The sequence below is a fragment of the Lygodium microphyllum genome, chromosome 10, assembly GCF_053477565.2.
Source record: "Lygodium microphyllum isolate KBCC chromosome 10, Lygodium_microphyllum_v1.1.10, whole genome shotgun sequence".
NCBI classification, from domain to species: domain Eukaryota; kingdom Viridiplantae; phylum Streptophyta; class Polypodiopsida; order Schizaeales; family Lygodiaceae; genus Lygodium; species Lygodium microphyllum.
The window spans coordinates 116,519,173-116,543,955 of record NC_141144.1 but is presented as its reverse complement, the minus strand read 5'-3'; the positions used below and the strand labels follow the sequence as shown (position 1 = coordinate 116,543,955).

General features: G+C 43.1%; 1 protein-coding gene across 2 annotated transcripts in view; it reads left to right on the top strand.

Moving 5' to 3' along the window:
• Window positions 1-24,275, top strand: part of LOC148030472 (GDT1-like protein 5) — a 53,330-nt gene extending 29,055 nt beyond the window's left edge. For both annotated transcript variants that reach the window (XM_087686804.1, XM_087686803.1), the window contains 7 exons: window positions 22,001-22,092; window positions 22,200-22,236; window positions 22,326-22,436; window positions 22,865-22,909; window positions 23,015-23,076; window positions 23,258-23,330; window positions 23,416-24,275. In XM_087686804.1, coding sequence (XP_087542930.1) covers window positions 22,001-22,092; window positions 22,200-22,236; window positions 22,326-22,436; window positions 22,865-22,909; window positions 23,015-23,076; window positions 23,258-23,330; window positions 23,416-23,487 — 492 coding nt within the window. In that variant the 3' untranslated portion in view covers window positions 23,488-24,275. The remainder of the gene's footprint in view (window positions 1-22,000; window positions 22,093-22,199; window positions 22,237-22,325; window positions 22,437-22,864; window positions 22,910-23,014; window positions 23,077-23,257; window positions 23,331-23,415) is intronic.
• The last annotated feature ends 508 nt before the right edge of the window (window positions 24,276-24,783 follow it).

Sequence of the window (24,783 nt, the reverse complement as noted above, 5' to 3'; positions counted from 1 at the left end):
GAAGTTTGTCATTTTATACACTGAGGAATTCTACACGGATTTCAGTCTTGTTTCAGATTGTTGCAGACATAAGCGCACACACACACACATTCTGTTCTGATGAAACCAGTGCTTTTATTCTACAATACAGAGAGAAATGCGAATCGTGCAATCTATGCATATTATGGTTTAACAACTCAAATTGGTTGAAAGTAAAGGTATGCAATTAGTTAACTGAGGGAGCAAAATATACCATGGATCACAGATACATATCATTTTTGTCGTATAGGTCATCCGAGATATTGTGTGTGTGTAATGGGCCACATTAATGTGCTTAAACGCATGGGCATGAGTGTCTATATTATGACTGCAATCTCTTGGTCACATCCATGCTGCTCTGCCGCCTTCAGTGTACACCTGTAAAGAGATGCTAGGGAAAACACAGAGAAACACAAATGTATGACATATGATAAACACAATCTGATGAATGCTCAAATGAAAATGAGGGTGAGAGATAACGATGGTACAAGAGGCCTCAAATTTCCGTGTCTCAAGGACTGGGCAGATGTGAGTTGAGAGTAGCTCGGAGATGCTGACAATAGCTCTGAGAGTGTTGTACTTGAGACAGATCCCAAGATGCAGCAGCGCAGTTTACTGTGTAGGCTGATGGTGTGGTCAGCAGTGGAGGGAGCAAGATGCAGTCCTTTTGGAAGCAAGATGTTGATGTGGGATCCGAGCAGCAAAAATGCAAGTTGCAGGCTGAAGACATGGCCCAATTGGGCAGCAGATGATGGTGTGATGATGATGATGACAGCTGGCTGTCCTGAAGACCAGCAAAAATGCAGGCTGCATTAGAAAACACACGCTGTTAGTATCGTAGATGATGGAAATCAGTAGGGCAGCAATATGGAGCAGGTGGTGACGATCTCTAGGGGATGGCAATGTCCTCTAGGGCAGGCTGGCAACAACCAGCAGGTTGTGACAGGCTGGGCTGCACAGTGGCACCATCAGGCAACAAGGTGGCACTTGGAGTGCAGGGCAACAGCTCCTCCATGGGGCGTAGCCAGCATGAGAGAAGGGGGTGACTCGTGAGTGTGTTAGGAGACGTGTGTCTATGTCCTCCCTCTCAAAGCCCCTTTGCATCCCCAGGATGCTCAGCATCCCTGGGCAGCCAGTTTTCCATCAGCTGGCTAGGTATTTGAGCCACATGGGTAGGGCGAGTGTTCTCTGTATGGGCAGGCAGACTTGGGCAGCCATATTTTGGCCTGGTCACAGGTTGACTGTCAGCAGGTCAGTCAGCTTCTAGAGGTGTTGCTATTTATTGCCAGCCCCCATTCCACCGTGTATTGCATCATGTTTTCAGTCCAGCCTCCCTCGCTACCAATTGCAGCCTTGTGTAGTCCCTGCTCAATCAGATTTGTCTCTTCATTCATAGTATATACTGCATCTATCTTGTCTCCATCTTCTCTTTTCACTCTGTGTTCGTGCTCTTTTCTGTTGCACACTCTCACATGGTATTGCCAAGTTGAGAGCCAAATGTGACTGAAGTGGAGCATTCTCCTTGCTGCATGCTGCTGTGGTGACATCCCTACATTGGTGGAAAGGTTGTGGTTTCAGCAGACATAGGTCTTTAGTGCTGTGTTTGATCAACAGCAGCCGTTTCCACACCTGCATTTGCAACCTGCCCTCTCTCCCTCTCTCTCTCTCTCTCTGTGCTAAGTTTTGTGCCGCCAGCCATCCAAACAGTGCATTTTTTACTGACATCATCAATATCTAGGCTGCTTTTGCAGGTTTTCTGAAGGATGTTAATCAGAAACCAGTATTATGGCAAGATTGAGTGGATCAGGATTGTGAGGACTGCAGAAATGATTGAGACCGAGAAGATTGTCATTCTGATGTGTGACCATGAGGATCATTGGTAAGACTGCCAAGATTGTGAAAGAAATTGTCACTTGTGACACAAATCAAGAAGCGAACCATGACTTGGGCAACCACCTTCATATGATTCTATCTGTATTCCATCTTTTGTGGCTACTAGTCCATGGTTGGCAATCGTGGCCTGTCCTATCCTCTCTCCATGCATCTAGAAAGTTGGATGGGACCAACTATTCCCTTTGGTCGTGCAAAGTTGAGTGCATTCTCAACACCTTTGATATCTAGGCGGAGTTGTCCCTCATACCCAACCTGCTGCAAAGTTGAGTGCATTCTCAACACCTTTGATATCTGGGAGTTGTCCCTCATACCCAACCTGCCATGGATCCCAGATTAGAGCGATTGTGGACTGGCAACTTTGTGGGAGGCTTGATACTAGAGCTGGCTCTTTTCTCTTCTCGAGTTATACAGATTTTGTGCTTGTGCATGTTAGATATATTCACATTGTTGCAGAGGTCTAGATGAAGTGAGCAACTAATGACCTTGGAGTGTGTACATTTGAGCATTTGATGACCGTGGAGTTAGAATCCCTATCACAAATTCCCCTGCCATGAAGGATCAAGTTAATCAAATGGAGGAGATTCGGGATGATCTTGAATCTCTAGGGAAGATTGTGGCTTTCCGAGGACCTAGTTGTGACATGGCGGAGATAACTGCAAAGAAGCATAAGTAGCATGAATGTACCTTAGTACACTCATAGGTAAGTTCTAGCTCCTGGGTGGGAACGAGCCACAATAGTTTTTGAATGATTTGGCAGTAGTTATGCTTGGCAAAGGAAGGAGCATCATAGTGGGATTTTGTGAGTGCCCCATAACGGTGATTGGCCAATACTTTTGAGCTCCTTTTTCATGGTAGTGCACATAGTTCTTACTTACTAAAGTACAATACAGTACGGTACGAATCACGATAAGATATGGTACTAAATGGTACCTTAAGATTTTATAATGTACGATATGATATTAGTACGAAGAAAATATTAACTTGATTTTAAAAAAACTAAAAATGATAGAACATATGCTCAGAGTTAAAATAGCAATGTCATTACAAAATAATATGAACACATGAGGTTACAAGCCAAAATTGGCATATGCTAGGCCTTGGCGGTTGCATGCATGGTGGTCAAGTACGGAAAGTATGATATGATATTGTACGATAAAATATGGTACTAAATGATACCTTAGTATTTTTGAAGGTAAGGTACGATTAAAATACTTGTGGTTCTATTGCAACTATGGTAGTGCACCATTTGGTATGCTTGAGGGCATTCTAGTAATCCTTTCGTATGTGGTACTATTGCAACTATGGCAGTGCACCATTTGGGATGCTTGAGGTCCTTTTGCTAATTTTTTGCCTTACAATGCGGTACATAATTTGGTGGAAAGATAGATATAAATGATGCGGTAGGTGTGAGCCTAGTAGAGCTTCTAGAACCATTTGGGATAGTATCCATCAATGGTCCAATAGAGCAATTTGACATTTCCTCTTGAGAGAAGGGTGTGAAGTGATGGCTTTAGTGGCCACATGACTAGGGTCTCCATTGGTCTTGTTGGCCATCCAAATGAGAAGGGATTAGAGGGTTGCCGCTACTCTACCTCCATTGCCTCTACCGAAAGAAATTAAATGTACCAACTACAGTGGAGGTTTGAGTTGGGGGTTTTTGGGATGGATGCCCTTGGCCTTAGATCGATACATATTGTCAAAATGGCTTGCTTTCTCACAATGTTGGCAAAACCTATTCTTCTTTGGTATGCTTTACCATCCCGGTTCTTTTAAGGGGCAGAAATTAGGGCCTTGTCTAAAGATGGCAAAAGGGGAATTCTTATGAACTTGCTCGAACAATCTTGCAAATGTCTATAGTTGACACTCAAATTTATACAAGGTAGGCAAATGAGACTTATGAGATGATTTGTTGCATAAAATTGAAATATTTAGGTATTAAGTTTTTTAAGAATAGAGTGCATTGGTCGTCATGTGACCTCTTTTTTTTTGGGGGGGGGGGGGGGAGTGTCTAGTGATGGTGAATTCAACAAGTAATTTGTAGTCAACGAGTTTGTCATGAGTTGAGCTGAGAGTGCAGATGCGAAGAGTTGAGAGCAATAGAGAGTGAGAGAGTGGGCACGACACTTGATGTTCAGTACAATGACTAGTGTACCACATTTTAGGTTTTGAATATGTATAAAGTACAAAGTGTAAAGGTGCGTTCACACCCGGACACAATAAAAGGCACAGTGATCCTTTATTCCGAACAACCTCCCACCTAAAGGCAACATGCTTGAAGGTAGAGGAAAGAATCAACTAAGTCTATGTATGTACAAAGTTGAAAGACACATATACTATCCAACCCCCATCATCTAGCGGCAATGAGCAAACCGCTCGGCTAGGAGACCTTTCATGAGAAGGTCTGCAAGATTATCATCTGTATGTACCTTGACAAGCTCAATGCCTTTGCTGTCAAGTACATCCCTGATGAAGTGATACTTCACTTGTATGTGCTTTGTCTTTGCATGAAAGACATGATTCCGTTCTAGCATAATAGCACTCTGACTATCACAGTGGAGGATAGGAACCTCTGTAATCCCAAGCTCTCTCACCAGACGTGAGAGCCATAAAGCCTGTTTGCATGCCTCTGTGGCAGCCACGTATTCTGCCTCTGTAGTAGACAGTGCAACACACTTTTGCAGCCTAGATATCTAAGAGATTGCTACTCCTGTGAATATAAACACATATCTTGAAGTAGATTTCCTGCAGTTAGAATGGCCAGCATAGTTTGCATTCGTGAAACCAACAGCAGATGACTTCTGTTTACCAAAGCAGATACACAAATCCTTTGTGTCCTTAAGGTATCTCATGATACCCTTCACTGCTTCCCAATGCTTTTTGCCAGGATATGTCATGTATCTGTTTACCACTCCCACTGCAAATGCAATGTCAGGACGTCTAGCAACCATAGCATACATCAATCTACCGACAGCTGAAGCATGGGGTATCTTGGTCATTTCAGCCTTCCCATCATCTGATGTAGGGCTGTCATTTGTACTAAGTTTCACATATGGGGACAATGGTACACTGATAGCTTTCCGCCCCTCCATATTGAAACGTTGTAGAACTTTGGTAATATATTCTTGCTCTGATAGATAAAGAAGACCCTTTGATCTGTCTCTGAGTATATGCATGCCAAGAATGTGATTTGCCTCACCGAGATTTTTCATATCAAAGCTATTGTCTAGACTTTGCTTCAAGAAGTCCAAGGCATGAACATCCTTGCTTGCAATTAGCATGTCATCCACATACAATACCAAGAGAATAAGGCTGCCATCTGCTGCCTTCTTGGTATATAAGCAGTGATCAACTTGAGAACGATGAAATCCCTGAGATTGCATGAATGCATCAAATTTGTGATACCACTCGCGTGGTGCTTGATTCGGCCCATATAGACTTTTGTTGAGTTTATATACCATGTGCTCTTTTCCCTTTGAAACAAAACCGTCAGGCTGCTGCATATAGATTTCCTCATGCAGATCACCATATAAGAAGGCGGTTTTTACATCCATTTGTATGAGTTCCATGTCCTTAGATGCAACCAAGCCCAAGATGGTTCACGAAGTAGTCATTTTGACTATAGGAGAAAAGATTTCATCAAAATCAATTCCATGGTCTTGCTTGTATCCTTTAGCAACCAAGCTTGCCTTGTACTTGGGCAAAGAACCAGAAGTGACTTTCATTTTGTGAATCCGTTTGTAGGGTAGCACTTTTTGTCCTTTTGGAAAAAGTACCAAATCCCAAGTGCCATTCTTCATGAGAGATTCCATCTCTGATAGCATTGCTTTTTGCCATTTCTTACTATCTTGACTGTCCATTGCTTCTTGGAAGCATGATGGTTTACTACAATTTGTTAACATGACATAATCAGCCACATAGTTTACTCCAGGAACAAATCTACTTGGTTGTTTTTGCACTTTGGTCTATCTACGGACCCAGTGGTCAATATTTGCTGGCTGTTCAGCCTATAAATCTGCATTAACAGCTTGCTGTTCTGCAGGTACAGCTTGCTGTATAACTAGTTCAGGTTGTTCCAGGTGCACATGTTCTTATTGAATTTGTGGGACATCATGGGCAAGATCTTGCTGATCATTTACAGCATCATTCCCTGCATTTTCAGGGATATTTTCAGCAGGTATTTGCTGCTAACAGGCATTCTTTGCTGTCCTATTGGTACATCCTCCCGGAATACAACCCTTTTGACTTCCTCTATTCTTTTGGGTTGTTTATGCATGTGATCTTCCTAGAAGATGACATCATTGCTGCTTACTACTTTTCTTTTCTCGGGATCCCATAATCTATACCCCATTTCACCTTCATCACCATATCCTAGGAAAATACATTTACAAGACTTTGGCTCAAGTTTGTTGCGTTCTTCCTTACGTATGTGCACAAATGTCTCGCAACCAAACACTTTCAAGTGTGCATACGAAGGTGGCTTGCCCGACCATGCTTCTTGGGGAACTTTCCCCCCCAAAAGACTTGTTTGGTGACCGATTAATCAAGTGTACGGCTGTCATAACAACATCTGCCCAAAAACCATGGGGTAAAGCAGCATGTGACAGCATTATACGGACCTTGTCTTAAATGGTCCGATTCACATTTTGGGGCGGATTATGAGGAGCAGTATGCTTCCTCTTAATCCCTTTGTTGTCGCAAAAGTCTTGAAAGGCTTTGGACACATGTTCCCCACCATTGTCAGAGCAAAGACATTTTAATGTTTTGTAGTGCCAATAAATTTTTAAATTTATCCAAGGCCTTGTCTTTGTGACGGATTGGATAAACCCAAACTTTGCGTGTGGCATCATCAATAAAGGTAATAAAATACTTCTTCCCCCCTAAAGATAACCTTGGCATTTGACATATATTTGAATGTACTAACTCTAAGGGTGAAGACTTTAGAGAAAGAGATTTTTTGTGTGACGTTTGAGCATGTTTACCATAGATGCAATGACCACATTGTTCAAAATCAGCATACCTCAAACACGGTAAATAACCCAAACGAGAGAGTACTTTCATTACAGATTGACTCATGTGTCCCAATTGGCTATGCCACAAAGAAACACTTGGCTGCTCAGTTATGGTGACAACATGGTTACGCACACTAGATACATGCAAAGGATACAAAGTATCACTTTTGGACCCCTTGGCAACAATGCGGGAGCCCTTACATATTTTCCATTTGCTATCCCCAAAGGTGGTGTGATAGCCTTCATCATCTAGTTGCCTTCTCGTGCTGATCAAGCTCTTTTTGAGCTGAGATACATGTCTCACATTATGCAAAACAAACATGCAGCCATGCTGAAATTCCAGTTTCACTTTGTTAATACCTGCAATTTTACATGCATAGTTATCCCCCAAGTGGACAACACCAAGTATTGCACCATTGTAGTTAGAGAACCACTCATGATGTGGTGTGACATGAAAGGACGTACCTGAATCAAGTATCCAAGTGTGAATGTCATCCCCAGAATCTGCAATCAATACATGTGCATCCAAAGAAGAAGCTAGAAGTACATCACCATCACTGTCATTATCATGAGTGACTACATTAACCTCTTCTATTTTCACATTGCTCTTTTTGACATGCTGGTTGTCCTTGTTTTCAGCCTTGTTGGCTTCATTGTTTTTGTTTTTACCCTTTTCTTTTTTTAGTTGAAAGCAATCCCTTTTGCCTCCTTTTTGCCACAATGATGGCACTCCACATTCTTTCCACGAGACTTACTGCGTGCTTGGTTTTCAGAACTGCTCTTATGCTGAAATCTGCCTCTAGTGTGTAATGCATTTGAAGACTTGTTTGCTGAGTTGTTCTACCTATTGAGCTCTTCCATCAACAAAGAACTCTCCACATCAGAGTATAACAGCTGAGCATTCGAATTACTCAAAGCTATCTTGAAAGTATCCCAATTTTCAGGTAGGGTGCATAGCAAGAAGGTAACTTTGAACTCTTCATCAATATGAAAATCCAAAGCAATCAACTGATTGAAAATTGAGTTAAACTCATTCAAGTGTACAGACATGGCTGTACCCTCTTTCATGCGAAAGTCCATCAGTTTTTTCAGCCAATAAACCTTGCTGGCTGCACTTTTCTGAGTATACAATTCTTCAACTTTTGCCACATTGCATATGCTGAATTCAGCTTCTCAATGTTGAAGAGTAAGTTGTTTGACACTGAGAACTCAATGATAGAGCGAGCAAGTTTGTCCAAGTCAAATCACTCATCTTGTTCCATGTTTGTTGGTTTGATTCCCTTTGTTTTGATGGGCTTCACATGTTTTTTCTGCACCAAGACATTATCGCATCGTTTATGCCAGATTGCAAAATTATGGGCACCCTCAAGCTTCTTAATGTGCAAAAGATTACTGCTGTCACTGTTTCCAGCCATAATTTGCAGCCCCAAATTGACTAACCAGTCACCAAAGGCAAGCCCAAATATGACACAAGTGACCACAATGCACAAGAGTACCAACTAGCAATGAAAATCCCAAGATTGCAGAAATTCAGATCTGCAAACGAATTTTCAGAATTAAAAAATGTCGTTTGCTGCACTCCTCAAGCAATTTCTGACACAATTAGAGACCAAGCCAATAGTTACATGTGAGATCCCCAAAATTTCATTGCAATTTGTGCTCCAACAGCATTCCCGAGCACAAATTCGACAATTTGGGTCAAAAGCCCCAAATTTTTAGAGGGTAATCCATCCAGATTGCATCAATACACATACCCAAGTGCACATACCAAACATTTGTTGCAGAATTTGAAGAAATTCTGCAAAAGCCCCAAATTTCTCGGGTCCGATGTGCACAAATTTCATTGAAATGTGAAAAAGCTTCAAAATTTCACGGGCAATTGTGCATTGATTTTGCAATTCTTGAGTCAGATTGTTCTAAACTTCACCAAAATCCCCAAATCGGAGAAAAGCCCCAATTTTCTTGGGGAGGATTTAACTTTGTGCCTTGGCGTGTGAACGCCCCATGGATGAGAAAAAAAAAGATATTTCCTTTAAAAGAAAAAACATTGACTTGCTACCCGTCGTGTAACCCATTTGTAGCGAGTGGTCGCAGCCTGTCCTGTCCGCCGTGTGCTGTGGCTTGCAGCCCGCATTTCATCCACCGTGCGCCGTTTCACGTGTCTCCTATAGCGTACGACTTGTCGACTACTGCTCGTCGAGCCCGTTTGCAGCTCCTGCCACACCTACCCGACTTGTCTATCTGCCTACCTATTATGCCCACCTGCAACTTGGCGTCTCCTCCTTAACTTGCCCTAATTGTTGCACGCCTTGACTGTTGCTTATCACCTCAAGTGTGTCACCTCACGCCAGTTACCTCACACCCGTCACCCGCTCTGATACTAGTTTGTAGTCAGCAAGTTTGTCGTGAGCTGAGCTAAGCTGAGAGTGCAGATGCGAAGAGTTGAGAGCAGTAGAGAGGGTAGACAGGCCATCTCCTATGGCCAGCCAAGGCAAGAACAGCTCGAATAGTCGCCATACATGCAGTGGGGGCAAAAGTGTCATGACAATCAATCCTTGGGCGCTGTGCAAAACCTTTAGCAACAAGGCGAGCCTTGTGCTTGTCCAAAGAACCATCGCTAAGGTACTTGGTTTTGAAGACCCATTTGACGCCAATCACCTTCTTATTCGGGGGGCGAGGCACGAGATACCAAGTGCCATTCCTCTCAATAGCCTTCAACTCGGCTTCCATAGCTTTCTTCCATGGTGCGGATTGTAAAGCCTCCTTCATGGAGGTGGGCTCTCGATCCTGCATAACACGGGTCATCAAACAATAGTTAGAGCAAACAAGCTCCGTAGAATGTGCCTGGTGTCTCCGTGACCACCGCGGACCATCCTACAGTTCCCACTTCTCAGGGACCCCCTCGATCCCTGAATTACGGAGTGTGTCACGGGCCTAGCGAGGAGGAGGCCGGATCTCTCCTCGTCGCTCTCCATCAGCTGAAGACTCTGGGATATCCACCGGTGGTAACTCCTCGGGGGTGACCGGTGGAACAGTAGACTCTTTATCGGAAACAGAATTAGAATCAAAAGGCGTTGGCTCGAAAGGAATTGTCTTGGGAGTCCAACTCTCCCCTGGATCTCCAAGAACGGGATGCTCCTCACCCGCTGCTATGGCCGGAACCTCCAGGAACCGCACATCTCGACTAGTGTACATATCCCGCTTGACGGGATCATACAAACGATAGCCTTGGGACTGAGAGCTGTAGCCAACAAACACCTGTCTTCGGGAAGCTGCTTCAAATTTATCACGATGAGTCTTGGGAATGTGAACATAGGCATCACACCCAAAAACCCTAAAATAAGAAACATCGGGCTTAGTCCCAAAGTAAGCCTCAAAAGGTGCCATCCCATCAACGGCCGAAGTGGGGGATCGATTAAGGATGTGGACTGCAGTAGCCACAGCCTTGGCCCACAGAAACTGAGGTGCCTGTCGGTACTCCATCATGGTGCGTGCCATCTCGATCACACTTCGGTTCTTTCGTTCAAGAATGCCATTTTCTTGAGGAGTGTCGGTGTTAGCAAACTCCTGGTGAATGCCTTTATCTGCACAAAAACGAGCAAACTCATTAGAAACAAATTCACCACCCTTGTCGGATCGCAAGGTCTTCAATCGCCGGCCTGATCGGTTCTTCTCAAAGAGAAGCCAATCCTTGAAGTGGGAGAAAGCCTCCGACTTCAGCGCCAAGAAATAGGCCCAAGTCATCCTGCTGTAGTCATCTACGATCAACATGAAGTACGAGCTTCCTCTCAAGGACTCGTTCCTCATAGGGCCACAAAGATCCATAGATACAAGCTCCATCGGTGAAGTAGACTGCCGCGAAGCTTTGTTGGGAATCGCATCCCTATGTTGCTTCCCAGGAATGCAGGAGACGCATGGCTGCTGGCTCACCACTATGTCCGGCAACCCTCGACAAGCTGTCCACGTGATGCCCTCCGAAGAGAATCATAGTTGAGGTGACCAAACCGAGGATGCCATAGCTCTGACTGTGTCTGAGAGGTAAGAAGAAGAGTAGGGAGGGCGGTAGAAGACGTCAATTTGTAGATGCCGTTCTCCTCATATCCTGGTGAGAGAACCTTCCTTGACCCACAATCAAGGACTCGCACCGAATCACTGTCAAACTCCACCAAAAGTCCAAGTGAACAAATCTTATGAACCAAAAGTAGATGATACCCCAAACCTGGCACATGCAAGACCTCTGAGGTATGAGTACCACCACATCCATCTAGAGTAAGCTGCATCTCACCTCGTCCTGCAATAGACACCGAAGAGCTATCTCTGATGAGAATCTGCCCACGCAAAGGTCGCAACTGGGCAACACCAACTGATGAAGGAGTCATGTGCCGGGAGGCACCACTGTCAACGATCCACTCTCGAGCCTGGGGAGCTGTCATCGCAGCGTCAGAAGCATTCTGTGTAGAGTCCTCAATGACAGCTAGATGAAGAAACACAGCTGATGAGGGTGCAGCCACCGCTCCAGAATCCTTCGTGTCCTTCTGGTCGGTGTCCTTCTTGTCTTTGTCAGGGCAATTCTTCTTCCAATAGCCAGTCTTACCACAAATATGGCATGTGGATTCTTTGTCCTTGTCTTTCTTTGACTTGTTGTCCTCCTTCTTCTTCTTTTGGTCCTTCCCCTTCTTCTGAGAGGCTTGACCTGTCAAGGCTTAAGTCCGCTGCAGTTTGCACGATCTCCAGCCTGAAATCTGCAAACAGAGATGTAATCTGCACGAATCTCCAGCCTGAAATCTGTGATCAGAAGTGTGCGGAAGACTGCAGAAGATCGGCTATAAATAGCCAGGAAATATGCGCCAGAAAAGACAGGTCGGCTGCATTTAATGCAGCCGACTGGTGCAGTACAGTTGGACTGCCACGTGGCAGTTCGACTGGTCAGTCCGACCAGGCCAGACTAGACTTTGAATTGCTGAAAAATAGTGCCCCAAAGAGCGGTAGTGTGTGCATAGATGGTGGTGCTTCTGTTAGTGCCAACATCTCTATGGATGCAGATACAAAGGCGACTCAGGCAAGTGCAGTTTATGGCTATTCACTATTGAGTCTTCAATCTTGATATATATTATCATCATTCATGGGCCATGGCATACTACAGTCTCTTATATTAGGTTCTAAGTTCTAACTTCTAAATCTTGATCTTGAAAGTTTTCTAAAGTCATGGATTATGATTTTACAATCTAACTGTCTTAAATCTTTGGTAGAATCATGTATACTTGTCAAATCTCTTCTAAAGTTACATGTATACTCTATATTGTTGAGGAATTTAAGTGGTTTGGTATAGATGTTTAACCTATACATGGTATTACCCATTTATATATGTCTTTTATTAAAATGTTCTTAGAAATAGATGTAAAATCAGTTTCCTCATTTTGTCGTTTCGGCCTCGGGCTGAAACTCCATTTCGCGACTCCGAAACGTGTCCAAAATCTCTATTCTGCCATCCACCTCTTCCTCTAGAGCTTCCCCTACCTCTAAAGTTTCCTCGGCCTCCTGAAACTTGCATTTCACCAAATTGCTGATTGAACGTGTTTTGTTGGTTATCGCCAGACGTCCCATACCACGGCCTCTCGAAGAGGATCTACCACGTCCCCTTCCTGAATCTGAGTAAAATGCTTGGACATGTTTACCATTTCTTTCAGACAAATCACCTTGCATATTGATCTCTTCGATAATCATGAGAGAGATCAGCTCATCAAAATTTGAAAATGGCGTCCGTACATATAATGAAGGAACAAATGATTATGGTTGAAAAGTTGATATAGAATGTTTGAAACCTGATCATGACTTGGATGAACAAACATAGTTGCTAGGTGAAAACTTAGGTCTAGATGATGTCATCTGGCTGTAAAGAGGTGTAGTAGTTGCAGGAAAGGTGGCTTGATGTTTGATGATGATGAAGATGTTGTAAACTAGGTCATGGCAGTTGCAACGGGTTAAAGAAGCCTCCGACCATTAGCAGATTGGTAGTGGTATTTGGAAACGATAATAGTAGCAACTATGAAAGTGGGGATAAATATTAAATAGGGATGCTAGGGAATGAAAAGTGGTGTGTACATTGAGTCCCTTTTATAGAAATTGTTGGATCTAGATGAACTCTCATGTCTTGTCCAAAGATCAAAATTGCCTTTTTGGAGATGTTTTAGTGAGCTGAAAAATGCTAGAAAAATAGAGTAAATTAGAGGCACATTTTGGCACCTCAATAGTGAGGTGACGGGTATGTTTGCGGCAAACTATGGAAAGAGGTCTAGATAGGTACTACAAATGGCATTGAGGTACTTATCAAGTGCACTCTAGGTGGAAGACTAGTGTAAGGTGGATACGCTTGATAGAAGGTAGATTGCCCACTAGGCATTAGCATTTGTGCAAATTGTGGGGTCACTTGAGTGATGCTTAGGACTTGATATATGCGGGATGAATACTCGTGTGTGAGCTCTGAAGGGTGTATAGTTTAGGAATGGAATTCCTAGCATTGGTGGAAGATAGGGTTAGGACTCATGGGGTATTTGTCACCAGGTGGTGATACTTTTTACAATTGTTTTTTTAATTTTCTTATTTGCTGTTGCTTTACACCCCCAGAGTTCTCTTGGATTAAGTCAGGATCTTTGTATGGCCAGAAGAGGCAGCCATTGGAACAATTTGGACTAATGGTTTGTTTGAGCCTTGGGACCGGATTGAATGGGCACTGAGGAAAAGAATGCCAGTGGGTTGGGACTGTGTGCTTAGCTACTGGAGATGGTGCAGGACAATGAGCTTGGCTAAGACAGAAGATGTACATGTAAGAATGCTCACGGAATAAAAGTCACCGTAACTGAGCCACATTACACTTTTTGATGTGGTTGCAATGATAAAAGTTGCTCAGAACAACTTAAGGAATGCAGGGGTCACCATCCCTAAAATTTAGGGAGTTACTATTTTTGGACCCCAGAATCTGTTTGCGTCATTATCTTCGTTTTTGCACGAGGATTAATTCTTTGGTCTGTGTCGAGGTCAAATTTTGCACCGATCATGGAGAATTTTAGACCGGAAGGTTTAAACGGGAAAATTGTTACATGTATGCCATGTGTCACAATTTGGGCACAAATTCCCAAAAGAGAGAGAGCAAAAGCAAGGAAAAACAGCCAGATGTCACTTGCTATCCGTATGGATGCAAAAGGGCATCAAAGCCAGATTTCAAGTAGTATAAAAAGGGGCAAGAACTCAAGAAGCAGGCTAATGCAAAAGGGAAAAACAATGAGAAGGATGGCAACTCTACCCCTAAAGAAACAAAGAAGGCAAATGTGGTGTTTAATGTTATTATTGAGGAGATGGAAGAAAATAAAGATGCTGATTGGCTGGTTGCTTCTTCAGATCCACATGCTATGACAGTGGAAGACATGTATATCACTAAAACTTAAAAGAGATGTGTTAGATGCCTTGTCTGCTCATGATGGTTTTTCACAATTCTTGAGTGAACCCCAGATGGTGCATTGGTAGGCTGCTTAGAGAATTTTGAGGTTCCTTCGGGGGACTCTTGATCTTGGGATCTATTATCTGGAAGGTACAAGTGATGCAGACTTGGTGTCTTCAGGATGGAGTGATTTAGATTGGGCTGGCGACGTGGATCATCGGAGGTCCACGACCGATTATTATTTTACCTTGGGTGCCGATGCTGTTTCATGAGGTAGTAAGAAGCAGCCCACAGTTGCCCTATCTTTGATTGAGGGGGGGTATTGGGTGGCGTCTTCTACCACATGTGAGACTGTGTGGCTTTGTAGGGTATTGGATGAGCTTGGCTGCCCGCAGACAGGTCCTATTGTTCTTCAGTGCGATAATGAGAGTTGCCTTGCCTTGGCCCGAAACCGTGTTTCATGCTTGGACAAAGCACATCGAGATCCTTGAACGAAGGCGCTGCCTTAGGCTTTACTTCGATAGCACTCTAGATCCCTTAGTCTTATGCCCTGTCCAGGATCTGAGAGGGGGTGTTAGAGATTGGCATCACTTGGGTAGGTAGTCATATACAGTCGCAGCAGGCAGGACATATGGCAGTCTGGCCGCACAGCAGGTGACGTCAGCAGGCAGCAGTCAGCGTAGGTGCCACATGGCACAGTAGGTGCAGTTGGTCAGTTTCTGGGCAGTTGGCTGCATTTAATGCTGCCGACCTGCATTATTTTTGGCATTTGTTTTGGGGTTTTTATTCTGCCCAGCCTCCACACACTTTTCAGTAATTCTGATCACAGGTTTCTAGATTGCTGATCGTGGAGACTGCTTCAAGGTTCAAAGATCGTGAGATCTTCGAGGTGGAGACATACGCAGACACACACTCTGCACCCATGTACATATCTGCTTCCTTATATAGCATTCTTCCTTGCAAATTTGCTGTGTTCCATTGCTCCCCCCCCCCTCTCTTTGTTCACTCTATCTTGGTCATATGCTTCTCCACAGCTTCACTCTGACACACCCTTCCTCAGCAATGAACCGCTGCTGTCTAGGGAAGACCTTGCTGCTGCTGTGAGTCTACTCTTGTTGACAGTTGTGCCTCCATTATTGCTACCACTGCTGGCAATGCCTTCACGAGCTGTCATATCATCACCACCCTTGCCAGGACTGTTGCTGCTGTTCATCGTGCTGCAGTGTACGTCAAAACACAGCCTTGTACTGCCTGACGATCGCAGTTTGCTAACCATGCTGCTGCACCAGCTTGCCACACATCATTCTACCACCAAAACACAGTATTCTGCTGCCTGGACTGTTGTTACTAGCCAAATGACAGGTCTATCCTTGCAATCTGATACATCTACCTACACATATTGGTTGGTTGCTCACATTTGGGTTTCATAGAGTGACGATAGACTCACATTGTTGTCCATTGTATCAACTGTCCTCTGCTTTAAGCCTTCCCCCTTATGTCGGCTTTTACAACAATTGACTCCTACCCTACCACTAATAGTACATTGTATCTCAATTTTCATCTATGTAGAGATTCCTTGTATTCATTCATGTTTATCCATCTTCATTGTACATTCCATTTATCATATAGAGCTAAGTACTCATTGGTTTTTTGAGGACTGTGTATGCAATTAGCCACTTGTGCTCACATGGTATTGGAACTAGGTTCTTTTGTCATTTGAGCCACCATGAGTGTTTGGGTTGACAAGAGCACATTGATTAACATTTTATGCATCAACTCTCTCTCATCATGGAATGAAGATCCAATCTCGAAGTGATTATCATCATCAAAGCCAGTATTGCCATTGAATGAGCATCATCATTCCTTGAGGCTGTATAAAAATGGTTTGGCAAACACAATCACCTTCACCTGTGATGCCCATGCTTCTTCCTCCACATAATCCTCATATTCTTTGGCCCAACCCCTTAATGCTAGCATTGCATCGTTAATTCACTTGTCTTGTGGTGGGAGGGACATGTACTTCAATTGAACAACTAGTTGACGAGAATGCACGACTCTCCAATGGTGGAGGATAGATAGTCATGGCAGTACGTTGTGCATGTCTTTCACTCTTTCTTAACTGCCAATTCCATTTTCTATCTCATCTTAACATACAACTACCTATCTATTGGTACTAGAAAGAATGGCCTCCATATGGCACGTATGCTGAGTGCCAACTACTTTACCTTTTATGGTGCTCTCTTGGTGGGAATTCCACCCGTGCACAATGTAATGTATACCTACCCTCATGTGGTCATACTGTAGGGAATACTCATCTAGCCACAAGCTTCCCCACACCTACAACTTACCTATATAGTTCTCAACCTGCTTTGATGTAAATGCCAAAGTTCTTATTCTACCTAACCTACAATACCTATAATACCATCTTCTCCACTTGTAGTGCTACTTATCCTCATTTACCTAGGGGATCTACCTAGCCAAGAAATACTCTTGTGCCACATGAACATTTGTGGGTAATCTCCTAAGTGTATCCCACATTCATGAACTATCCTTTGCTAGTACGCACCATTGTTATTGTCTAGGAATACTTTTAGTGGAAGAGACTCACTTTAGTAGATCTAACTTCACTACCTAGTCTAATCTTATGCAACAAGTTATTACCTCTTAGGCATAGTTGGCCTTGTACGTAGTACGGATCTGTTCATACTATATGATTTGTACAGTACGGTACGTATCTATATGTTTTTGTAGAAAAAATGTATGATCTGGTGCGTTCTGCACCTTGTTCAAAGTGAAATCTACACACTCTGTCCACGTTTTTGTCCTGTTTTCTGCTCGCGTGGTACACTTGTCAGCCCATTGCCACTTGGCATTTGGATGCCAATTGCCATTGGATCCTGCCTTGGATGCTCTTTTCCACACTCTTGAGTCTTCTCTCTTCTTCCACTTTGGATCCCTCTCTTGTTCCACTCTCTTCTCTAGCCTATAAAAGGTGCTCCTTCCCTCCATTCTTCCACACCAAATCAATAAGCATTCTCATTACTCAAGCCTCTCTCTCTTCAAGCAAGCTATCTATTTATCAAGATTCAAATCTATCCCGATTCCTATACCCTCTTTTCCTAGCTTCCACCCTCTCTCTCCCTAGGTTTCAAGTCTCTTACTCTTCCTCTCTTTCTCAAGGCTTAAGGATCAAGGCTCTCACTATCCCTTGGGTCTCTCTCTCTCTCTCTCTCTCTCTCTCTCTCTCTCTCACTCGTTACTCTACCTCTCCATTGGTATCATGACTCGTGAGAAGCATGAGGCCTTCAATTTGCATGCCATTCATGTGGAGAGGGACACAAAGAAGTTCAACTCCCACCGTTGGACGTGCAAGTATTACGGGAAGCGCTACACAAGTGGTGAAACTCTACTTCTCCACAAGATGGGGGGGCAAGTTGCTTCATGCAAGGAAATCCCTCAAAATATTACGGACGAGATTCTTGCCAAGATGAGAGAGGGATCTGCTAGAGGAGGAGGAAGTGTCGTATCAGTACCAGCACATATGCCTACTAATGAGGAAGCATCAAATGTGGACATATCTTCAACCATTGCAGGTAAGGCCTCAACCATTGGTGCTGGGGGTTCCATGTCCGCATTTGGCTCCAACAAAAGACAAAGAGTGGAGGTTGATGTGGCACTAGAGAGGTCCTCTCTCTCTCAAGCTTTGGGTTGTGTGCGTGGATCGATTGCCTTTCTTAGAGAAATGCAACGACTTGCGGACATTAAAATTGCATGTGCGGTAATTGAGTGTAATATTGTATTCAATGTCCTTAAGTAAGAGCAATGGAAGAAGATGGTAAAAGCTATTGCCAATGTTGATCTATGTGAAGGATGGATCCATGTCACATATAACAGCATGAGGACGAAAAAGATTGATGAAGAGAACGAGAGGATTGATAGAGTCCTTGATCCTATTCCGGTCGCATGGGCAAAATATGGTTGCTCCATTCCCACGGACGAATAGAGTGATTGTAAAACAAGGGAATATCGTCAACATCCTCGTTTCATGTCCACCTGGCACCTACTTTTTATAGGCCTTAGACACTGGCAAGAGGGGGAGGAAAACGACGGGTGCCTTCATCTATCGCCACATTCGGCAAGCTATCATTCAGGTGTACATTGTCTTTTAAATTTGTTTCTTTCATTATTTATGAATCATAATTATCTATCTCCCTACTCTCTCTAATATCTACTTGATTCTCTCTTTCTCCCAAGCCTCTATTTCTCTTGATTCTTGAAAGTTGAATCTTTTGAGGCTCAACTCTCTTTTTCTCTCGTGAATCTATAAGTATTGTAATTTGTGGTTGTAGGTGGGCTCTTCGAATGTGGTGCAAGTTGTTATTGACAATGCACTAAATTATTGGCACATGGGCCGCTTGCTTGAGACTTAGTTCCCTACGATTGTGCGGACTCCATGCGTAAGCCATTGTTTGTACTCACTCATGGAGGACATTGGGAAGCTCAAGTGGATGAAGAGGGTGGTCCTCAAAGCAGTATCGGTTGTCATCTTCTTCACAGTAAAGGTAAAGGTGGTTGTGATGATGTATCACGAGCATAGCACACTCGAGTTGAAGAAGTCTTCTTCAACTCTCTTTGCTTACATGTGGTTATTATTCGAGTGCCTTTATGAGGTGTGGTCCATCCTATGCCAGACAGTGGTGGCCACTCTATGAAATGAGTGGGATGAGCATAAGATAGAGGAGGCCAAAGCTATGCAGTGCTTGTGCCTTAGTGAGCAGCTTTGGTAGAAAGTCCGTGGCATTGTCATTGTCGTAACTCCCTTTTATAGGGTGTTATGTATGAATGATTATGAGGGGTCCACCATGGGTCTTTTTGTACACTCCTTTAGAACGGCATTGGTGGAGGTAGGTGCTTGCACGGAAATCATAGAGACATGGTGTGCACATGTTCTAGAGATAGTAGAGAGGAGATGGGCATGGATGCATAAGTCCATCCATGGTTTTGCAACATTGGTATATCCGTCCTACAAGTTGTCAGCGGTCATTGATGATAGAGAGCTTCATTTGGACCAGCTTGCTTATTTGACACGCGTGGTCCTTGTGGATGACCATAATGTATAGCTAGAGGAGCTAGGATGCTATGCAGATCAGAGAGGGCATGTGGCTTTTGCTTCTCCCACTTATTGGAGGAGGAAGTCACTTGTGAAGCCTCTATTTTGGTGGCAGAAATTTGGATATGCTTTGGAGACCCTTCAGTCCTTAGCCATGAGAGTCCTTGCTCAGGATTGCTCTTCAGGTGCATGTGAGAGAAATTGGAGTGCCTATTCACACGAAGATTCGCAATCGGCTTAGCATACGACAATTAGAGTGGTTAGTTTATTGCCACACTAACTTATGAATGATGAGAGCTATGATGAGCATAGATAGTCTAAAGTAGGTAAATACTTAACCATTAAATTTAAACATTGTTGTTTTAAACTTTAAAGTTCATAGTTTTATAATTTAGTCTTTAGCATTTACAATCTTATGTGCATTGTGTAGGTGAATGTTGATACATTCAAGTTGACGGGCGACACTCTTCCAAGTATACATCAGGAGGTGGACAAGTAGGAGATGATCTTTGCGGAGCTCTATAGAGAGCATATAGCAGCAGATACTCATGACACTCATAGTTAGCGTTCTTGTGGGTGAGAGTTCAAGTAGATGGTAGCAGTGGCATGGTCATTTGGCGTCCTCCGATATCGAGTAGGGGTGGTTTGAGTGGCTTGTAGACATATGTAAGGCGGGGCTCTAGTAGCTCACATCTCGTGCCTCATGATGACATTCCCCCCTTGGCTGCATAGCCGACGCCTAGAGAGCCATCATTTGATGATGATGGTAATCTTATCAGTGAGGATGAGTATGAGAGTGTCTCATCATCCGATGCCAAGGAGTCACCTTCAGACTCTCTTGATGAGCACTCGGATTGTTTTGATGATGATAGTGATGCCTCGTCATAGATTTATAGGTCTCTCTCTTTTTTGTATCTACTATCATTGTATCCACATGTCATTGTGATGCATTATCCATGGACCCTGTATGTACTAGACTTTAGTTGTATCGCATGTTGCGTGCAGCCCATGCGACCGTGATGGCCACCCTCATGTATTCATCTTATTTTGTAATGAAATGGCTATTTCCACTTTAAACATGTCTTGAATGTTCTATCATCTAATGATTTATGGTTTTAAAAAAAATCATGTTAATTTTTTTTAAATGCTAATATCATACCATACCTTATAGAATCATAAGGTACCATTTAGTACCGTATTTTATGGTACCATATTGTATCATACCGTTCGTATTTGACAACTATGCTCTTAGGGCTTATGGAGGTTTGTATGAAATTTAGATGTAAAGCCTGATCCACATATTTCCCACCTTGAGCTTGCCTAACAATGGAAAGCTTGCAATGCCATGGCCATTGCAGATTTGCTCAGTCATGACATTTTTCCCTTGCAGCTCTCGTTGGGCACATCCACCGACCATTATGCAGCTGAAGATTGTAGTTAATATATTAACCTTCATTGAGCTCCAGGAGTTCTCCATTAAGAAAGGGGTGAATATAACTCTCTTCTTACTCGTCCATCTTTTGTTGGTGAAGGTGAACTTTGAAGAATGTGAATGGAGCTAGTGTAGTTGTGTGAAGAGCATAAGGTAGTCGCATGGTCTGTCGAGCACTCGGACAAGCAGTTGTGGTAGCAGAGCCTGGTGGTACCATGCTAGGAAAGTAATTTTCAAGCAGGTGGGCCCAATCATGGGGCAGGGCGATAACACACTTTTAAACTGGGGCAAAGTCAACAGTTTTGGCAGACACGTGGTGATGTGGCTAACAGATGACTTGATTTTATAGCTTTTGCCATATGGTCTGACTCATGGTCATCAGGCAGATGTGACAGGCTTGTGTGATGTGACTTGCAATGCAGGTGGTATACGAGGCACAGGACTCACATGCTCTTTTCATGACTGCAGCCAGGTGCAAGGGCTGTAAGTGACTGAGACCAGCAAGAGACACCATTGCTTGTGGTAGCAATGTAATGTTGGTGGCTTTGGCAAGCATGGGCCTTTGGGAATGTGGCATGGTAGATGGGTGACTGCAACCACTGTTTGGGCTGCTATGAGCACTTTTTGGCAGCAGTTGCATCATCAACTCCCTCGGGATACACAAGTGTGCAGACACTTTAGTGAGCTGGCCAGTTTCTCCTGCATTTCCTTACATGTATGAGTGCTTGTTGTTCTCAAAGCTTGTTTCTGTAACTTGTATGCTACCGGCTTGAAGAAAATTACCTGGCTTGAATGAACTTTTGGAAATGTCACTTTACATTTCTATCATTGAAATTTAGGACACTGAATAATTAACAATAATAAAAGGGTCGTGATTTGAAATTTTAGATAAAAGCCCCATGTTGTCAGATGTTTTGTGACAGTGACCCTCTCTCCCAAACTGCTGTGAATTGCACTCTTCTTGTTTGTGTAAGACTGTCGTCCTGATCCTTGCCAGAGCTTAACTTTTGCAAACAGAGCATCTTTGAATTAACTAATGCAATCAGAATTATACTAAAGCTCTTGCAAATAGAGCATCTTGAATTAACTAATGCAAGTACCAGATATCTCGCAGGCTCACACACAATTTGGCAACTGTCTTATTTTTTGTCTTTGGGATACGGCTAATCTGGGAAGCCTCAACTAAGAAGGATGGGTAAGCGCAAGTGTCTGCAGGCAGCAGGTGTTATGTGTCTTGATAAAGATTTTGCTTTATTCTACTTGCATTTATAACAAAGAAATGTCAATGTTTGATTTTTCCAGAGAATCATCAGAAATGGCTGAGGTGGAAGCTGAGTTGGTCAGTAAATCTACCTCGTGGGATCAGAAGATGAAACCCTTGTTTTTGTGGTTCATAATGAGTGTTTGTGCTGGTGAATGTCGAAACAGGACAGTGATCAGAGAAAAAGAAACAAATTGCCGCCAGGAACTGATGCTGATGATTTAAAAAAGCAAGAAAGATCGTTGCTAGCAGCTCTTTTCTCACCTATACTATTGGAGGCATGTGAAACCTTTAGCAGTATTTTCTGCATGTGCATGTGTACAGAAATGTTTATATGTATGCATGCGTGCGTGCCCAAGAGGGATAGCACATGATCGTCAGGTCACAAGTTCAACCTTTGCTTGCTTTGCATAGAATTCATTATCGTGCACCACCTGTTGGGCAAATGAACCTATATTGTAGCCCACATTTTGATGGATCTGCCAGTGGTTTGGGTCTTCAGAGGCATCAGTTGTTGCCCAAGAATAAGAGGTCATCTAGTAGCCTATGTTTATATATATTTGTTCTGTATGTGTGTCCATCTACACTTACCGGTGTTTTTGCACTAAACTAAAATCTAGAGGCTGCTGTTAGGTCTCGTATTGTTTAGATTATCTTGGAGACATGATTCAGCTCAGAATTGGTATGTATTTAACTTTGGTTGCAGACCTTCTCCCTTACTTTACTTGGAGAATGGGGTGATAAAAGTCAGGTGCAGCCCTCCACCTTGAAGGATTAGTTATTTATGAGTTCAGATGCCTTTTGTCATAAATTGAAGCAAGATGCAGGTACCTAATGTTGAATTTTCCATTTGCAGATCGCTACTATTGGGCTTGCTGCAGAGGAGGGTGTTGTAGGGGTGGCTCTTGGGGGTATCTTGTAAGTCATACTGGCCATAGTTTTGAACTGTTTTATGACATACATCCTTGGGTGCCTCTTAACTAGGTCTTCTGTCTATGTGTCCTTCTCTTGCTGTGATATCAATTTAGATAGACACTTCCGATAAACCTAGTTTGCTACTGAGATTCTGTGGACATCTATTATGTGTATGTTGTCACAGGGCACATTTTCTCTGCTCAAGTCTTGCGGTTTCTGGTGGAAAGCATTTGGCATCCCGTATTTCTGAAAAGACTGTATGTGGTTTAATTCAACTTGTCTGTGCTGTCAGTAACATTGTGCTGAGTTAATAATCTCATTATTAAGGATGATTGTGTGCAGGTTGCATATTGTGGTGGCTTTGTTTTTCTTGCTTTTTCAGTCCATTCACTGTTATCTGGAGCGGATGGGTAGTCTGCTATTCTTTTTTCCTTCTTCTCGGAGTCCACCTCTATTGAGATCCATTACTGACGCAATGTTATTTACGAGGGAATGTGTTAAAAATAGACCAGATCAGAACAAATCATCAATTATAGGATGGAAGTCCCCAGAGCTTGGAATTTTAGCTGTTTGAGGGAGTCTGTCCGATGCATTATTACAGCAAAAAGCTGAAAAAGCAAGTCAGCTTCTTCAGGGGTTTACAATCAAGTAAATAAGCAAGCCGTATGCCAGGGCATGTCTTTTCCTTGTGCCTGTGTAGTAAATTTTGTAGTCAGTCTCTTAAGTCAGCTGCTTTGGATTGCATGCGACTCTGTCTGGTGATAGTTTATGGGGCATCAGAATGGTTGCATATGATCACAAACTTTTCGCTTGTCAAAGGAGGGGGAAATGACATTTTTTTAATGAGTCCAATCAGTTTATCTGTAAGGGATCCTGTCTACAGTCAGGCCTGCCTGTGAGTAGGCAGATGGATGAGCAATGGAAAGTTATAAACTAGCCTTAGTCTGTAGCGCATGTTCATCCACATTCGAATCCCTTAGTCTCCAAAACGGTGATCTGCTTATGGAATTCCACACATACAATTGCTAGGCAGACATTTCATTGGTGATCTGCTTATGGAGTTCCATACAGTCAATTGCTAGGCAGACATTTCATTGCAGGTCCGTCAGGATCAAAGCTGCACCCTGTCATTGATGCTCTCTCTGGAAATTCATATACAGAATACACCAAATTCTGGAGGATGGATGCTTGGTTGATTTTTATTATTTCACATATTACGGATCAAAATATGCTTGCACTACAGATAGCTTTATGAAGCGCAGGTCCCAAACTAGTTAAAGTGTGGGTAAGGTCTTCAAAACGTTTGTTGAAGAGATTGAATTAACTCTGCCTACTGCAATGCAGGGCAAGGTTGTGCAGATAAAACTGTCTCCTTACAGTTTTTGTTGTTTTTGACGATTCCTTATTGCTAATGATTGTTCAAATACGATTGATGTTTTATGTTACCCTTTCACAAAAGGCCTAGCTATGATGAAAGTTGGTTTGCCTTGTCTAGCCTATGATATTTATTCTAGTTGTAGAAAAGCTCATATCATTGAAGTCATTTGCAGGGACTTTTGAAAGATTTTTATTGAGTTTCCTTTGCGCTTTTGTGGCTCTGTAGTGGATAATAATCCTTCTAGATTATATGAGAGGATGAGATGCACAAAATATATAGCCAAAAAATGGCTTCATCTTGCTTGGTAGGGTCATTGTGAGTTCATTTACCTT